The 18841-nt window shown below is 38.9% G+C and overlaps 2 protein-coding genes across 6 annotated transcripts in view; both read left to right on the forward strand.

Moving 5' to 3' along the window:
• Positions 1 to 4290, forward strand: part of LOC124177298 (fatty acid synthase-like) — a 15616-nt gene extending 11326 nt beyond the window's left edge. For 2 of the 3 annotated variants that reach the window (XM_046559491.1, XM_046559492.1), the window contains 5 exons: positions 79 to 910; positions 1018 to 1490; positions 1584 to 1838; positions 1990 to 2244; positions 2406 to 4290. In XM_046559491.1, coding sequence (XP_046415447.1) covers positions 79 to 910; positions 1018 to 1490; positions 1584 to 1838; positions 1990 to 2244; positions 2406 to 2546 — 1956 coding nt within the window. In that variant the 3' untranslated portion in view covers positions 2547 to 4290. Of the gene's footprint in view, positions 1 to 78; positions 911 to 1017; positions 1491 to 1583; positions 1839 to 1989; positions 2245 to 2405 lie in introns of those variants that run through there. The other variant, XM_046559493.1, reaches the window with a different exon arrangement.
• A 568-nt stretch (positions 4291 to 4858) lies between these two features.
• On the forward strand, positions 4859 to 17352 carry LOC124177300 (fatty acid synthase-like). 3 transcript variants are annotated; one of them, XM_046559494.1, is made up of 16 exons: positions 4859 to 5209; positions 6756 to 7006; positions 7234 to 7465; positions 7862 to 8280; positions 9044 to 9337; positions 9569 to 9779; positions 9983 to 10143; positions 10302 to 10619; positions 10749 to 11559; positions 11832 to 12230; positions 12305 to 14274; positions 14436 to 15261; positions 15472 to 15944; positions 16052 to 16303; positions 16596 to 16850; positions 17105 to 17352. In XM_046559494.1, the coding sequence occupies exons 1-16, from the start codon at positions 5044 to 5046 to the stop codon at positions 17228 to 17230; spliced, it is 7164 nt and encodes a 2387-aa protein (XP_046415450.1). In that variant the 5' UTR covers positions 4859 to 5043; the 3' UTR covers positions 17231 to 17352. The 3 variants fall into 3 exon arrangements, with proteins under 3 accessions (XP_046415450.1, XP_046415451.1, XP_046415452.1); XM_046559495.1 differs by lacking the exon at positions 4859 to 5209 and adding an exon at positions 5689 to 5768; XM_046559496.1 differs by lacking the exon at positions 4859 to 5209 and adding an exon at positions 6113 to 6286.
• Positions 17353 to 18841: the final 1489 nt, after the last annotated feature.

Here is an 18841-nt window from a genome sequence, read left to right on the forward strand (position 1 = left end):
TTATGGCGCTTTCAAAATCTTCAATGTAATTGTAATTACGAAGCAAGATAGGAAGTTCACCATTCGATATTCTTCTAGGTGATAATCAAAATTCGTGACCAAGACGAAGGATCTCAGTCTCTTCTACCTCTGGCTCTTCCTCGTTACTACTGCTCGGATGATGGCAGTTATCTGATTCTTGGTGGTCTGGGTGGTTTCGGCCTTGAGCTAGCCGATTGGCTCGTACTTCGTGGAGCAAAGAAACTAGTCTTCACATCTCGAAAAGGAGTCAGTTCTGGATATCAACGTATGAGAATTAACCTTTGGCAAAAGTACGGAGTAAAGGTCGTCATCTTAGTGGGAAAAGATGCCTCGACACACGAGGGATGCGAAGCTATTTTGAAAGAAGCAGCGTCACTTGGACCGGTTCACGCAATTTTCAACTTGGCTGTTGTACTTAAAGACGCCCTTTACGAAAATCAGACAGTGGAATCATTCGAAGAATCTTTCAGAGTCAAGGCTTGGGCTACAAGGCAGATGGATCAATTATCGAGAACGCTGTGCCCGCAACTCAGGCAATTCGTAGTATTTTCATCGGTATCTTGCGGCAGAGGTAATGCGGGTCAAACGAACTACGGAATGGCCAACTCTATTATGGAAAGAATATGCGAAAACCGAGTAGCAGAGAAGTTGCCTGGCTTGGCCGTACAATGGGGAGCCGTCGGTGATGTCGGACTCGTTGCTGAAATGCAGGAAGATAACAAGGAAATTATTATCGGCGGTACCCTGCAACAAAGAATATTGTCTTGTCTGCAAGAACTCGATGGTTTTTTGAATCAAGATTCTCCAGTAGTGTCGAGTATGGTAGTTGCTGAAAAAAAGTCTGGTGGCGCTAAGGCAGACATTCTTGCCACAGTCGTAGAAATAATGGGTATGAGATTTTTTTCTTAGCTATGATATTGTGCCTTCGATTATAAAAAACTTTTTCCGTCAACAACCAAGTACACGGTCAAATTTTTGACTAATCATTTTTTACAGGACTCAAAGACCTCAAAACAGTTAGTCTGCAAACACCGTTGGCTGAACTTGGGATGGATTCAATGATGGCAGTTGAAATTAAACAGACGTTAGAACGTGAATTTGAAGTATTTCTGAACGCGGCGGACATTCGTGGTCTCAATTTTGCAAAATTGCAGGAAATGTCTTTGAAAAAGGTGAAGGGAAGCGAGGAAGATAAAGGGTCAGAGTCCAAAACCGATGAGATCTTGACAGGCATGCAAATACTTATCCAAAATCTGGGCACCGTTGAACTGAACAGAAATGTCTGTGTGCCACTAGTAACAAACGGAAAAGAAGAAGAAGAAGTCTTCATCATACCAGGAATTGAAGGAACGTACCCTGTACTACAATCGTTGGCTGTTAAATTAAAATCACGAACAACATGTTTGCAGCTCGGATTGAATTCTTCGAATTTGACGTCTATTGAGAGCTTGGCGGACTATTTAATGCCTGTAAGTGACCTCCGTAAGATTTCACACAAATGAATCAGCGTATGGAGTTTGAACAAGTGTCACCCTGTATTAAATACCTATGAAAACTTTCAGCATTTTCAAGCAAGGTATAAGGGTAGCCACAACTTTGTGATCGCTGGATACTCTTTTGGAACATTAGTGGCCATTGAGCTTGCTAGACGTTTGGAGTCCGAAGGCCTCAGCGGTCGTCTCGTATTGATCGATGGTTCACCTGACCACATGAAGGCACTGTGTAATCAACACCTAATCTTAGATAATGAGGCGGAGTTACAATCTATTTTGTTACTGGAATTGATGGATGCGATCAGTCCATCCATTAGGGCAAAGGTATCGCTAAGGTTTTACTATTAATCGACTTTATTGCTTCGTAAGCGAATCGTTATATGCAACTGTTTGATTTTCGATGAAAATAATTATAAACATCGTTGCCATCTGGCAAGATATATCGCATATTGCAATCATAATTTTCTATTTACAGCTAGCGGTAGATTTACAAAAGTGCATTACCTGGGAAGAAAAGTTGACAGCGTTCACAAATAATGTACCTACGGATAAAAATTTGAAATTCACGGTAGAAGAGCAACAGGCCATGTGCTCATCTTTCTACAATCGTATCAAAGCTATCTTGAATTACAACTTTTCAGTATCGCCATGCCTTAATACACCAATAACCTTAATCAGACCTCAGATTCAGTCCGTTCGTACAATATCCGAAGATTACGGGCTGGGATCGGTGAGTTTATTTCACAACTGTGTTCTCGTAAGTTGTACAATTTTGGCAAGAGTACCAGTGCAGTGTATTTAACTTATCGTTGAACCATTTCTGTGCTGAAATGTGCAGATTTACCAATAGCGGGAGAAACTTGTCAAAACTTATCGTTGTCCTACTTGCAGATCACTTGCAAGAAAGTTGAAGTATACTATGCGGCTGGTGACCATGTCACGATGTTGAACGATGACATTTGTGCACACGCTATTGATGTAAATTGCTTCAAAGATAACGCCATATGCGAGTCAAATGAGGCTCTACAATAGAATCAAGACTTCGTTCGCTTGGAACACATGTCTATGGATACAGTGGTTGTAAGTTTTACGCCATGATTACGAATTCTGTAACATACTTGAGCATCTGAATTGTACGTGAATAATGACCAATACGTTACATAGTGATTTCCAAACAATAGTGGTCTCGTTAAATATGCGAAGCAAATCGAGTACCGAACACAACCAAGCAATGAACCTTTCTCATTGAGATATCTGGCGCAATTAATTTGTTTGAATGTAAACTAATAGCTGTAGTCTTTAAGACCAATAAAACAGATCTCTTTTCAATTTTATTAGATTCATTTGTGGAAAACTCATCCGAATTAATACAGAAAAAAATGTGCATGGTATTTTCTAATTTCAAAGCAGCGGAACAAAAAGTCGTTAAACGGATACGTATGATAAGTACTTACACGTTTTATTCCCAATCAACAACCGCAGAGAAACAAATTAGTTCACTACACATTGTGCTCGAGTTGTACAGCATAGTATGAGCAACTTAACAGCAATAATATCATGACGCATTCGGGCATCGAATGATTCCCGAATTCTACGATCAGTAAGTTTCCACCATGTCAAAAGTATTGATTCATAATGAGCTTAACAACGATGTTAGAATCACGAGAATAATTTATGAGAAGGTAAGGATGGTCGTAACAAACTATCCAAATATTTTGATAAAATTGTCTCTCCGATGTTATTGTTAAATTCGTATGTCATGTATTCTGTTTGTTACGTTGTTTCATATGTTCGTTAAGCTTGTCTTTTCGCTGCATGGTCTATATTTTTTCAAGGACTTTTATATTGATTTCTTCAGCGTCCGTGTTGCTTAAGAATATAATCAAACAATTCGATATTTTTAAATCTCTTTTGGTTGACTTGGTATTCAGAAAATTGCGAATTGCATTGCATTTTTTTGAATATTGCATATATATTCACAAAATAGATTTATTAGAGTATTTACTTGTAATTTTTAATCACGCATGGAACACCGCAACCCAATGGCAAAATTCGTATGCAATCAAAGAAAATAAAGAAAATAGAAATATGTTTGAAAAAACGTGCGAAAAGTAAAGAAGACCTCCACATGCAATTAGACTCGGAGAACGTCACACAATTTGTTACACACGTGGGAATTGCTCTTTAATTTGTAGGAAGAGAATTGTTCTAACCTTTTGAGAAAATGTCCCATGCAACACAGTACTGAATGTAATAAAATAAAGTATTCAATCGCGTGAATGCTGTGCTTAATAAGAGAAGAATACGCATCCATAAGTTACATAGCTTATTGCATGAAAAAATACGGTTTCAAGCGAGCAGGAATAGATAGATCCATGCATAAATGTATTTTCCTCAAACTAGTCAGTTTCAAACAATTCGAGGTAAAGATTTCCCTTAAATAAAGGTTGACTAAACAATCTATGGAATTTTACGACAAAGTACGAATAAGACTACGAAGGGTGAGTACTCAAAAGACCGAGTGCTGTGAGTTATAAGGATAGATGCTGGAAAAATCAATATTTTCCCCTTATTTTCCTCATTTGATTTTTTCATATTACTATAACGATGAATTTGATATCACTGATTTCGTTTCTTTCTCTCGTCATCGTCTGCAATTTCAGATAATGGCGGGTTAACGGTTCTTCAGAACATACGTGGGTATTAAGACCGAACACTGTTTCTATCGGGGAATTGAAAAATAATAACTAACCTCAATTGAACGAGGCTAACAAGATTTAATTTTCTTGTTTAGACTGTGGATTTTTGATACACGTGCTGTAGTCTTCAGGTGCAAATGACATAGCAATACACTAAAGAAGAATACAAACAACCTTCCGGCCTGGAAGATCCTCGCCACGTGCGCGGAAATACAGAAAAAAAGGAATATAGAATTTCCAGAAGTCTAATATTCGAATCTAGAATCTAGTATCCCATATTCTACCTAACGAAGGATAAATGTGGAAAAAATTTCATTCATTGTACTTTGTCATCACCAATTTTCCGTCATTGTTGTCATACAAATGTGTTTGTTGAGCGTGAAAAACGACGTGGTATCCATATTTCAAAGAGTATTCATAGTATAATCGTATCCCAGAGGTCAGGTAGCGCAATGAAATAAAACTTCTATCCATTTTATTTCTAATCCACGTTGAAGCCGCAGTCGAGTGACCTTTACACCTTTGCATTAATTCTGCTCTATTTCTGCATTCAGACAATGCCATAAACGAGAATATTTCCATACAAATGAGAATCAGCTGTATGCACCGGTTAATGACAATTTTCCTTGACAGTGATGAATTCACCTGCATTCAGGAAAAGCAGCTTAATTTAACTAACATTTTTTTCTAACATTCGTGTGGTGCACATTATGTAACGCACCACGGTCTCTCGCTGTTAATATAAGAAGACAACTGTGTCCAGTTGACAGTAGTCGAATCGCAGTCTCCGAAACATTTGTGACAATAACGCAAGTAGTTTACTGTATTATATGCGCAGTAATATGCCAAGGAAAATGGAAAACGAGCAAGGTGACGCGGTGGTGATATCGGGAATTGCTGGCAGATTTCCAAAGTCCAATAATTTAACGCAATTTCGAGAAAATCTTATGAACAAGGTGGACCTTATCACCGATGATGATCGCCGTTGGAATACAGGTTAATGATCAAAATTCATCACACACGAAGTGTGGTTGCTTAGTGGCATCTGAAACAGTATCACAAAATTAAGCAGCGGGTTAATATCTTCATCTTTGACGCAATGTACTAGTTTGGTGAATTCATAAAACTTTCATAAAATTCTGATCATAAGATTGATGTGTTCATGTTATTCCACTCACCCATCTACTGGAAGCAATCGTACAGGGGAAGGGAGGGCTAGATGGAAGGTCTAACTTTATGATGTAAAGAAAATAGAACGACATAAGATTGATCTTTATTTTAATCAGCTTGAGAGGGACACACCTACATAATCATATAATTAATAATAATTATTATAAAGTGTAAAATCTTTTACGACTTATGAAGCGAAGACATGAAGAATTCCATCCTGCCCTCAACTTGCAAAATGGAAAGCTTGTACGGGTAAGATGGAATGTATAGGATCACTCTACATTTTGCAATTGGCGCAAACGAAACAACAATCTTCTGTATCGACACACAGCACATGTCCCTAACGACAACACAATGAACACTGTACCCAGCCCATACCCAGACTGTAAGTGATTTCACATTTTGTTCGCCGTAAAATAGACAAAACACGTCATCCTGCGAGTGCTGCTCCGGATGTTGCAGCACGTCATCGTCTTATTAGTATGTTGTTGTGATTTTAGCTTTATCCATCGCCCTTTACATCGTTTCTTCAGTTCAAGAACCTATAATACGATTTCATCTTGCCCTAAAATTCAATTTTCCATCTTGCTGACATGCCCATTGCCAATAATAATATCGACGCTTCAAACATAGTTTAATTTTTTTGATTATATATCAATTCATACAATGTATCCTTAGGAGGTACTTACTGTAGAAAAAAAACAGTAACATTACTTACCTCGTACAAACAATGACATTGCAAAAATTCAATGTTTTCGAAAAATCCACCGCAAAAAGACTAAACACATGCAAACTTCGCTAATGACGTCAGCCGAATTGAACTTCGTTCATAAATAAAAGATATTCGCGTGCATCTATGTGCGTAGCGACTCAACCGTCATGTCACGTGGTTTCGTTTTACAGGTAATTTCCATCTTGCCCTCCCTTCCCCTACAGTAATACCGCGATTTACTCCAACTTGCGGTTACGTCATTGGGCACCCCCCCCCCCCCCCCCTCCCGCCGCACACTACCTCCCACACTTCTCTAATGTCCATAATTTACGTATTATTTTGTATTAAAAAAATAAACAGTATTTACTATAGCTTCTTCCTCAGAGTTTTTCTGTGAGGTATATAATTATCTCTGGTGAGTATTTATTACACATGTGCCTTATGCAGTTGTATAAAACGTGCTTCCCGATTAATGTTTTTTTCAACTTACACGGTCAATGTCGGAACGACCCGTGACGTAACTTCGAGGTATTACTTTATCCAATTCATAATTCAACATTCTAGAGCGAATAATGAACGAAACACCGATATAATCTTGCTAGTAGTAATGTCATCGCTTAACTCGACTGGAACTCATCTAAATGATTTTATGGTATTCAGATCATCCAGATATCCCGCGACGAGCTGGGAAGATAAACAATATTGAAAAATTTGATGCTCGATTCTTCGGCGTGCACTTTAAAGAAGCCCATTCTATGGATCCTATGGCGAGAATGTTATTGGAACATACTTACGAAGCTATTATTGATGCTGGCGTTCATCCTGGGAAACTTCGTGGCACTAACACCGGAGTCTTCATTGGTAGCTGCTACAGTGATACAGAGATAACATGGGTCTACTCGGATTCACCGGTAAGAATAATAAATAATACTTGCAGATTATCAACGTGACCAAAATTCACATGAATATATCTTAAACAAACTACAATCGAAATATACGAGAAAATATTTCCAACTATCGGGTTAGCATTTTTTATTAAAGTTCAATAAAGTATGAGCAATAACATTTCCTTACAACTAGAATTACTATTGTTCAATGAGTTATGATCACTGCTTAGAAGAGCTCTGTCTCTACCTAGGTAAATGGGTTAGGTCTACTGGGTTGCAGTCGCTCCATGATGGCCAATCGGATCTCTCTTTGGTTTGGATTTAAAGGACCTAGCTATGCCGTAGACAGTGCGTGCAGTTCTAGTCTTTTCGCTTTAGACCATGCGTATAAAGCAATTAGAACTGGACAATGTGATGCTGCGATCGTTGGAGGATGTCATTTGTGTCTTCATCCATTTGTGACTCAACAGTATTTTCTTCTTGGTACAAATGATTATTCCTAGACGTTAAAATAGTTAATATACACATATAACTGTATAAGCTATTGTGAAAATAGAAGCCAGTTGTTGTAGTAAAGGGACTGGTTCTTTAATTGAAAGAAATTTTAAACGTGACACTTCAGTAAAAGTTCACGCCTTCTCGGTTAACATGATATTTCAATTTTCAACAAAGTTGCGTGAAACGAATATGTTCTGCATGTTCGAATTGATTTTATTCGGTATGACACAACATATTTATTCAAATCACGTTGATTTGTAACGTACACGTAAATATTTTCTATTGCAATACACTGAGAAGTCTCCTCAACACATACTAATGTTGGCGTGTTACTAGTGATCGCAGAAACAACTTTTCTTATTTCCCATAATCCCTCGTCAGGAACGCTTTCCCCTGATGGAAGGTGCAAAGTATTCGACGCTGAGGGAAACGGATACTGTCGTAGTGAAGCGGTGTCCACGATTTATCTTCAGAAATCGAAGGATGCCAAACGTATCTACGCGCAGGTTGTTCACGTAAAAACAAATTGCGACGGTTACAAGGAAGAAGGCATTACTTATCCGTCGATTAAAATGCAACGTATCTTATTGGAACAATGTTACGAAGAGTGCAAAGTTTCGCCATCTGATCTGGCTTTCTTAGAGGCACATGGTACTGGAACCAAAGTAGGTGATCCTGTGGAAGTTAGTGCAGTAGAGAAGGTATTCTGCCCAGGACGAAACACCCCGCTTAGAATTGGCTCAGTTAAATCAAACTTGGGCCATTCAGAACCAGACAGTGGTCTTTGTTCCATCGCTAAGGTATGTCGTAGTCAGAGATTCTCCTACTAGATGAAGTATTCAAAGATCTGTAGACGATGTTTTAGATTATTTACGTTATTTCATTAATGCTATGCCAATCATTACTTGAGAACAGTTGATTTAATCAATAGTAGATGCGGTGACATTATTAATCTCAGATAACCACCGTAATATTATTCCTGGCAAAATAAGTAAAAGCATTTTCGTATGTAACGGGCTCTATATAATTAGGTCAGGTTCTGCAAAGCGAGTCATCATGGTGTAAATCTTATAATTAGATAAATAGTTATACAAATCAAGCTTATTCGAAATATTGACGGGAGATTGAGTTAAAAATAATTAAATGTAACTCTTGTCTTTGTTCGAGGCGGCATGTGTTAAAAATAAATGTTTATCCCGTCAAGTTTGAGTCGTCAGTCCGTATGGATCTCGTTCAATGTTATAACTGGCGTTAGAGAATTGATGAACTTTCCCAACAGGGTTCGTAGATATAATAAACAGAAACGAATAATTGAAACTCTATATCGATGGCTACGTGTTAATTTTGAGTCGTCACTCCGATAATTGATGTTACTTGCAAGACGGATACTGAACTACTGAAAGTTTTTGCAGCCGCACGCGTCACTAACACCACACGTATATGTGTGAATTTATATATAAGACGTCCAGATTTTAACACGTAACTAATTTCAGTAGTGACCCTCATAGCTCCTTATTTATCATTAAAGAAATGGTCGTTATTAATGATATTTAATTTAATAAGGTTATAATTGCAATGGAGAGTGGAATCATTCCACCAAATATACATTATAATCGTCCTCGTGAAGATATCAAAGCTTTAACAACTGGTCGCATCCAAGTAATTACCGAACCAACGCCATGGAACGGTGGTTACGTTGGTGTAAGCTCTTTTGGTTTTGGAGGTTGTAACGCCCACGTTTTGCTGAAATCAAATCCGAAAGAGAAGGTCAATAATGGTGTACCTAATGACGACATGCCGAGACTCGTTGTCGTATCTGGATGCACCGAGGAAGCTGTTACAACTTTGTTGGACGACGTATGTACGGTTGCAACTATTCATACGATACCTGATCATTACAAATTCTTGACCTTAAGTTCTCTTGACAAGCGAGATTCCGTCAGAAGTGAATCTGTGAAAATATATCACTGGAACTAAAATGACCTTTATAATTATCGACGAGGTTATTACCATAATTGGAAAAAATCTTGACTTATTCTAAGTACGTTAGATCACTGGATTCAATGCACAAACATGGCATTATTGTAGCTTGGAATCAGACCAGTGGACGTGGAGTACGTTAACCTATTTCATAATATATTCACTGAAGAGATTCCAGGACATTTTTACCGTGGATATACCGTATTGCCACCACGAGGTATATCGGAAAACATCAAACGAAGTGTGCAGTATTACTCAAGTGAGAAACGGCCGATATGGTTTGTATTCTCTGGAATGGGATCTCAGTGGGTTGGGATCGGTAAGTATGAACAGACCACTGACTAAATTTGATAAATGTGATAAATACGCTGATAGCAAATCAGTTGATAGATTAATCAAAAGCACAATTGTCCTGGGATGACTCATTATTTTCACAATTTTACCATTGTTCACAAATACTTTTGGTACTTAAAAAAACAGTAATACGAGCAGATTTTCATAGAATTTTTTTACGTCTGACAGGTGAAAATTTGCTGATGATCCCAGCATTTGCCAAGACAGTTCGAAAGTGTGACAAAGTTCTCAAACCTCATGGTGTGGACATTGTCAATATTTTGACTAACAAGGATCCGAAATCATTCGATAACATTATCAGGTCACGTGTTGGTATTACTACAATACAGGTAAAATGATTAATGAACATTTGTGAATAAACTAACGGTGGAACAGTGGTACTACTTGCTACGACTCATCAATAGATTTTACTTGCAATCTCGTTGTCAAGCATACATATATATACATATATATATATAATTATATATATGTCTTTGTTGATTCACAGATTGGCTTCGTAGACGTATTGTCATCTATCGGTATCGTACCAGACAAAGTTACTGGATATCTGTTTGGAGAGTTAGGCTGCGCCTACGCTGATGGCTGCTTGACCGCGGAACAGGCGGTCTTAGCAGCATATTTTGAAGGTTTAATTATGGCGGAAAATTATACGGTTTACGGAACCACGGCAGTTGTATGGATTGATACCGTGAAATTGTCGAGCTTGTGTCCACCTGATATAAACATAGTTTGCCGTAATGGTCCTGAAAGCTCAATAATTAGCGGGCCAGAGGACTCTATGAGAAAATTTGCAGAAAAATTACAGGTGAGCTACGGAAGCCTGGATAACTTATACGTTGATACAGATCTGATTGTGAATTTGTACTTCAGATTTTTATTATGGTAAAACAATCACATACGTTTACATGGTTGAAAATCACTTTCATTTTTCCAGGCTGGGAATATCTTGGTTGGAAACCTACTTCGCAGCAATATTTTCTCTCAAAGCTGTACTACGGAAAGAGCAGGCCTGCAATTGTTAGATTATGTTCAAAAAGTAATTCCAGACCCGAAACCTCGCAGGCAGAAATGGTTGTCTGCCCCTGATGCAAATAGAAAATCAAAAAGTACTTCAGTTTGGCATTTCACAGACATATACCATACAAGCAAACTTCTCGAGCCCGCTACCGTTGAAGATGTATCCTGTTTCTTGCCGAACAATGCAATCACCATTGAAATAGCACCGGTTAATTTTCTGGAAGCCTCTTTGCGAGATTGTGGGAATCAGCTTGTTACCAACATTAGTTTACTTAAATACGAAAATGGTATCGACGTGGAAGATTTTCTTAGCGCTATCGGAAGAATGTATGAAATCGGATTATCTCCTCAGTTATCCAATTTGTACCCCACTATTCAGTATCCAGTCAGTCGAGGAACTCCGATGATTTCTCCATTGATACGTTGGGAGCACTCAGAAGACTGGTATGTCGCTCGTGTGCCGAAAGAAGAAAAACTTAAAACAGGACGAAGAGTTATTGACATCGACTTCGGCAGTGAGGAATTTGGATGGCTGTTAGGGCACGTCGTTGATGGAAGACACTTGATACCAGGAACTGGCTACTTAATATTAATTTGGCAAACTCTGGCGATGATGGAAGCAAAGAAATACACGGAAATCTCGGTAGTTTTTGAAAATGTGAAGTTCCACCGAGCGACTACGATTTCAAAAGAACATGGCGTTAAGCTGGAAATCATGATCCAAAGAGGTAAGATTATTGAAACATGTTTCATAGCGTCGTTGAATTGATGACAAAATATCATATCTCCCAATTCTAATTGATTAACCAAGTCAAATTAATCAGGATATTTCTAGGTGGCAGCTCAGATGCAGCCAAATAGTCTTGATTAATTTTATTATGGTAAGCTTCGTCGCACGCAGTCCCTGCTGGTCATGTACAATTTGCCCCCAATGTTAAAAGAAAAGACCGAGTTTGCCTCTTTGTTACACAATATACTATTACGGCTTGTCTCGTCTTAGGATCGAACGCGTTTGAAGTTACCGAAGGTGGTACTACCGTCACAACTGGATTCATTCGTGTCGTTCCACACCCGGCTCAAGAACGCATCAAGACTAATTTGTTACCCAATATCGCAGAGGAACTATGTCTAACGAGCAAAGATATTTACAAGGAGTTTAACCTTAGAGGTTACGAGCAAACAGGATTGTTCCAGGGCTTAAAAGAAGCATCTCTGGGAGGAACCAAAGGCCGTATAACGTGGGCGAATAATTGGGTAGCTTTTCTGGATAACATGATGCAAGTAAAATTTATTGGAGTCAACAACCGGAGATTCGTTCTTCCAATCAGCATTCGGAAATTAGTGATTGATTGTAAAACACATTTACGTCACCTTGATACAATGCCGGATGCTAATAAAGGTAGGAATCACACTTGAAAAGAATTTTCTAAAGCGTTTCTAAATAATTAGAGATCTAACGTTTCTTTTTTCTAGAATTCTTGGTGCATTACTACAAGGATTTGGACGCTATTGTGTCTGGTGGAATTGAAATGCGCGGCATAGGATCCACCAGCATACCTCGCAGAAAACCAGTTGGGGACCCCGTTATAGAAGAACATACGTTTATAGCGTACCGCGATGGAGCCAAGATGGAACTGACAGTTTTAATAAAAATTGCTCTGCAAATAGCAATTGAAAACAACTTCAATAACAAAGTGAAAACAGTTGAACTGATAAATAATGTGGATAATATATCCCATGGGGACTTAACATCTCCTGTGATTCAAGAAGTTTTACGCGATATGCCCTTTATACAAATGGATTTAAATATCATTACGCCCCTCAATAAATTTTCGGATGACGCCTCACTCTCCGGTATTAAAATCATCGAGTCACAGAAATTATCAACTGAATTCGATGCTCTTTTAATTATCATCAATGGACTGTTCACAAGCAACAGAGCCGAAATGGTGGAAAAAATACAAACAGCCACGAGACCTGGAGGCTTCATTCTGGTTAGAGAGCCACTGAAAACAAACGTTGATAGTATTCGAAATACAATGAGCAAAATCACTGACGTCATTCTCGACAAACGCACCTCTGACGAACTTGTAATTTTGTTCCGTAAAAGAGTACAAACATTTGAATTAACTACCGTTATCAAGATCAGGAATGATGAATTCACATGGCTCACTACGCTGCAGGCTGCTCTGAAGGTAGCAAGCGAAACGAAACAACGTACCCAAAAGCAAATACTTATTTTAAGCGAAGGCGATTTTGAGAGTGGTCTCATGGGATTGCTAACTTGTCTGCTAAGAGAACCTGGTGGTGAAGTTATAAGAGGGCTATTGATCCAGGATCTGCGGGCTCCCAAATTCTCTTTGGATAATCCATTGTACTCACAGCAACTGAAATTGGGGTTGACATTCAACGTTCTACGCCCTGGAAACCTGTGGGGATCTTATCGGTTTCTGTCGCTGAAACCATTGGCGTTGAAACCCGTTTACCATGCTGAAGTAAGCCAACATACACATGGTAATTTGAGCACAATTAAATGGATTGAAGGTAGAATTCAACCCAATGCACAACACAGGGACATCGTCAAGATACATTATTCGTCGATAAACTTCCGTGACCTTATGCTGGTTACCGGAAAATTAGCCGTCGAAGTGGCCGAAAAAACGAGACAATCGCAAGAATCCGCAATTGGATTTGAATTCTCCGGACGAGATTTAAACGGTCGCGCGGTTATGGGAATGATCGAGACTGGGGCTATGTCAAATTTGTGTGTCTGTGACCGGGATCTTCTTTGGTCGGTACCGGATAGCTGGACGTTAGAAGACGCAGCTACGGTGCCTGTTGTTTATGGAACGGCCTATTACGCGCTCATGTTGAGTGGTAAGATGAAGAAAGGAGACAAAGTGTTGATACACGCCGGAACCGGTGGCGTTGGACAGGCAGCGATAACTTTAGCGCTTCATGAAGGCTGCGAAGTCTTCACAACCGTGGGCACACCAGAAAAACGAGTGTTCATCAGAAAACAATTCCCACAAATCGACGACGATCACGTTGGAAATTCTCGAGATACAAGTTTCGAGCAACTGATTCTTCGTAAAACTCGTGGACGAGGCGTGGACATTGTATTAAATTCCTTGGCTGAGGAAAAGTTACAAGCATCTGTTCGTTGCTTGGCACCGGGCGGACGATTTTTGGAGATTGGAAAATTTGACCTTGCAGCAAACAATCCCCTTGGCATGGAAGCTTTTCTAAAGGGCATCAGTTTTCATGGAATTCTTCTGGATAAAATATTCACTGCCTCCTCTGAAACGAAAAAGAAACTGGTGGCAATGGTTGATGACGGAATCAAAACTGGTGCCGTTAAGCCGCTTGTTCGTACTGTATTTCTGATGGACCAAATTGAAGCAGCATTTCGGTACATGTCAGCTGGAAAATACATTGGCAAGGTTGATAGTTAACTATACCTACCGTTACAGTTACTCTGGTAAAACTGTGCTTTTTAATCTGCACCGCCGATCGTTTTGGAAGTAATTTCTCGTACGCGGCTATCAATAAATAACATCTTAGGCATAATTACAACATACTTTAGACAGAATTTCGTTTTCAGGTAATTGTCAAAACTGGTGATGATGATGGAACACGTCTTCCTCTTGCACTTCCCCGATACAACTGTTCCGAAAATGGCAGCTATCTTATTCTTGGTGGCCTTGGTTGCTTTGGTCTAGAGCTTGCAGATTGGCTCGTACTTCGTGGAGCCAAAAAATTAGTCCTCACGTCCCGAAAAGGAATCGGTACTGGGTATCAACGAATGCGCTTTCACATTTGGAAAAACTACGGAGTCAAAATTGTCGTTGTAGTAGGAAAGGATGCCTCAATTCCCGAGGATTGTGAGGCCATCTTAAAAAAAGCGACAGCACTTGGACCAGTTCACGCTATCTTCAACTTGGCTGTAGTATTGAAGGATGCTCTTTTCGAAAATCAAACGGTGGAGTCATTCAAGGAACCTTTCGTAGCTAAAGCTAGGGCCACAGAGCAGTTGGATAAATTATCAAGGACGTTATGCCCGCAACTGAAACAATTTGTAGTGTTTTCATCGGTTTCTTGTGGCAGAGGTACTGCAGGACAAACGAACTACGCAATGGCCAATTCGATCATGGAAAGAATATGCGAGAGAAGATCAGCAGAGAACTTACCAGGATTAGCCATTCAATGGGGAGCGATCGGTGACGTCGGAATAGCCGCAGAAATGGGTGAAAATTATAAAGAATTAGTTACTGGCGGTACTCTACCACAGAGAATTGATTCTTGTCTGCAAGAGCTTGACGGCTTCTTACAACAAAAAAGCCCAATAGTATCCAGTATGGTGGTTGCTAAGAAAACGGCTCTTACTAACGGAGCTGAACATATTGTCGATGCGATCGCAAATATAATGGGTACAGAAACAGGATTCCAATTTCGTAGTTTGACTTTCAGTAAAAGCTACAAAAACAATTCATTTGCAATAACTACTCATACGTTCAATTTGTTGGAAAATTTTTCTGCACGTTTAATGCGAATCATCCTAAACTTGAAAACGTGTGTTCGTTATCAAAGTTGACAGTATTCTTCCTTCCTAAAGTGTACATAATTCTTTATCTATATAGGACTCAAGAACATGAATAGCATGTGTGTACATACACCATTGCCAGAACTAGGAATGGACTCTATAATGGCAGTTGAAATCAAATATACTTTGGAGCATGAATTCAATATTTTCTTGACCACATCGGAAATCCGTCATCTGAATTTTGCGAAACTCCAAGATATGTCTCAGCGAGACAGCAAAAAATATGGAAATCGGAAAAAGTCACCGCAGCAACTAGACGATTCTGCCAGCATATTCCAACTCCTTAATATTTTAACAGTTGAGGGGATGTCGAAAAATGTTTGTGTGCCTCTGATGACTACAGCTGAGGATGCGAGACAAGTCTTCATATTACCAGGAATCGAAGGTGCATGTACGATATTTAAGGCAATAGCTGGCAAACTGAAATCGGCAAACACCGCCTGTTTACAATACGGACCATTTTCCCTGAACACAACATCGATAGATGAGATGGCCGACTATTTGATTCCCGTAAGAGCAATTCACGTAATCTTTCAATCTTTCAACAAATTACGGCTATAATACTGTTAACTAATTGTATCATGCACTTAAAAATTATATCTCATAACCCACTGTAGTATATCAAAGCACGAAGCATGGACCGCAAGAAGTTTTTATTAGTTGGGTATTCCTATGGAAGTATAGTGTCTATCGAGCTTGCAAGACGTTTGGAAAATGAGGGTTTCACTGGTCGCCTTGTGATGCTCGACGGCTCACCTGACTACGTCAAAACATTCTTGTCATCCTTGACGACAAAGTCTGAAGACGAGCTGCAAACTTTCGTGTTTTTGAAGATTATGGATGCGGTGGCATCATTCGCAGTTTCAAAGGTGAACGGGCTTCGTTGTGATAATTATTGCCAATCAATTTCTATAAAGTTAATGAATACCTCAAACGAGACGTCAACAAAGATGAATTGTTCCTGAATAATATTAATTACTCGCAGTACTTGTACTACGCACATACATTCATTTACACGTTGCCATACGTTGATGTGCATCAATTGATTGCCATATTTTGGGGTCAGTCGCTCATATCTTTATACGTGAATTTTAGGATAAATTGAAAATTTTGTCTACGGATCTGTGCGCAACAATAAGAATTAACATTTCGCTGTTTCAGCTTACCACTGAGTTATTTAGCTGCCGTGACTGGGAGGAGAAAATAGCAGCGTTCACAAGAAATATGCCAAAAAATAATTTATTGAATTTTACACCGGAGGATCAAAACACCTTGTGCTTAGGTATTTATCGTCGCATAAAGGCCCTCCTGGACTATGACTGTTCAAACCTACTACCAATCAAGTCTCCAGTAACCTTAGTCAGAACTAGAGCTTCAAGCATTTTGTTCGATACAGAAGACTATGGTCTGAAACGCGTAAGTTTTCGTTTCAATACTTGGGAATAATTAACGCAAATGCTATACGAGCCGAGGTACGATATTGTTGTACCTTGAGCACCAATTATAAGTAAAAATCACATTCATCAGTACAAATTAAAAACCGTACGGATAGTGATTGGTGTGAATTGGCTTCGGAAGTTTATTTCTCAGAATAGCATGATTGCATCAAATGACAATATAAATAATTACGCTGGAAGGTTCTTTAAAATTGAATTACCTCTGTTTCGCAGCTTACGCAAAATAAGATGAAAATATACTATGCGGAAGGAGATCACATCACGATGCTGAATGACGATATTTGTGCGGCGGCAATTAACGAGGAACTCGCCCTAAATGTTATACCTGGTTCAAAGTGAGGGGTATAAAAAACTGCGTATATCTCGAAAACCATCTCTACATAACAGCACGACATGTAACTTTGCGCACTATGAAAAAGTCAGGATAATTTAATCGAATAAAAGAGTTTATCTAAGTCTAAGAGTTACATTGACTATTTGCATCTACAACCTTGTATCAATTGAATGTATGAATATGGTATAAATGTATGTGTTATGAACTGGATTGACTCTGACTAATATTTATTTGCGGAAGAATCGACTTGCCACAATAATTTGACGCTCGTACTAAGGCAAAGTTCTTGAACACGGCTTACCTGATATGAACGCGAAGTTTTCCTCTTCTTGGTTGAACATGTATTGAGAGAAGATGAGGTTTTGAAACAAAAGTTGTCACTTACTGTTAGTTGATCTTGACGATTCAGGTTATAGGTGGCTCTGCGTGCTCGATGATGACAGTTTATGGTATAAATTGATGCTATTTTCAAGCGATTGCTCTGGTTACAGCAACTGAGGGTTTTTGCGGGAGGATTTTCAAAAGAGAAAAGGATAATGTACCAATGCCAAACAGGCGTCGGTCAATTAAGCAAAGAGATTTAGATAAACAACTCAACGCCTCTAGTACAATCGAAATTCACCAATCCCAAATGAGCGCGAGTAAATATACTAAAATGGATGCGGAGACAGTTTAATAAATTTGTCACGTTGATCCACTCACGTTGAAGCTTGTTAATTAGGTTAGCTGACAATATAAACTAAACACAATGATTGGGTTTGTTCAAGTTTGACTAAATTGAAATTGTAATGTTTGGATATTGTTATGAACAATAATATTATTCGATAGTACATATTAGAGGTATGGAATTTATTTGGAGTTATTTGATTCGTCAAGATTTCGAAAGATTTTGTAAAGTACTTTGGTCGAAGGTTGACGACGTACTGCTCCGTTCAAGAAAAGATTTCAAACCAGTTTATTAGAGATTTTTGAAGAACTACTCCAGGTAGGACATGTTTACAAACTGCGCTGGTTCTGCATACCGCAACGCTCTTTAAGGATTTATTCGTTAGCGTACAGATTTCAAATGTGCTTCCTGATTGACTGCCTGCATTTTCACCGCGTGTGCACGCCAGATGTGTTGTCCGCGAAAATGCATTCCGGGATTGTCGGGCATTTATTAAATCCACAGCAAATGGTTAAAAAATCCCTCTGACTCACGCATGCAGATGCCCTACCTAATTGACTGTTGATATTATTTTGTCTTACTATAAGAGAAGGAAAAAAAGAACAAACCGCGCAAGCGATTGACGAAGATAAAGAACAATTGTATGGTATAAAGAAAACGTATGAAACATGTAGAATGTACCTGATATATCGGCGCAGAGAGCGTCAAGGATGCGATACATGTCAACATGTACTCGCGCTTAGTTTAGGAAACGTATTTTGATGACCTGAACTGGTGAATAACGTGATGGAATGTTGAATCCATTTACGATTAATACGTGATGCACACTAGGAATTTTATGATTTACCAGTAAACAAACTAGATTATCTACAATAATACGGCTTTAATATGAAAATAGAAAAATTATTTATATCGAAATGGGATTCTATTCGACACGCGCTCGATGTAT

This window comes from Neodiprion fabricii, chromosome 3 (assembly GCF_021155785.1).
Source record: "Neodiprion fabricii isolate iyNeoFabr1 chromosome 3, iyNeoFabr1.1, whole genome shotgun sequence".
NCBI classification, from domain to species: Eukaryota; Metazoa; Arthropoda; class Insecta; order Hymenoptera; family Diprionidae; genus Neodiprion; species Neodiprion fabricii.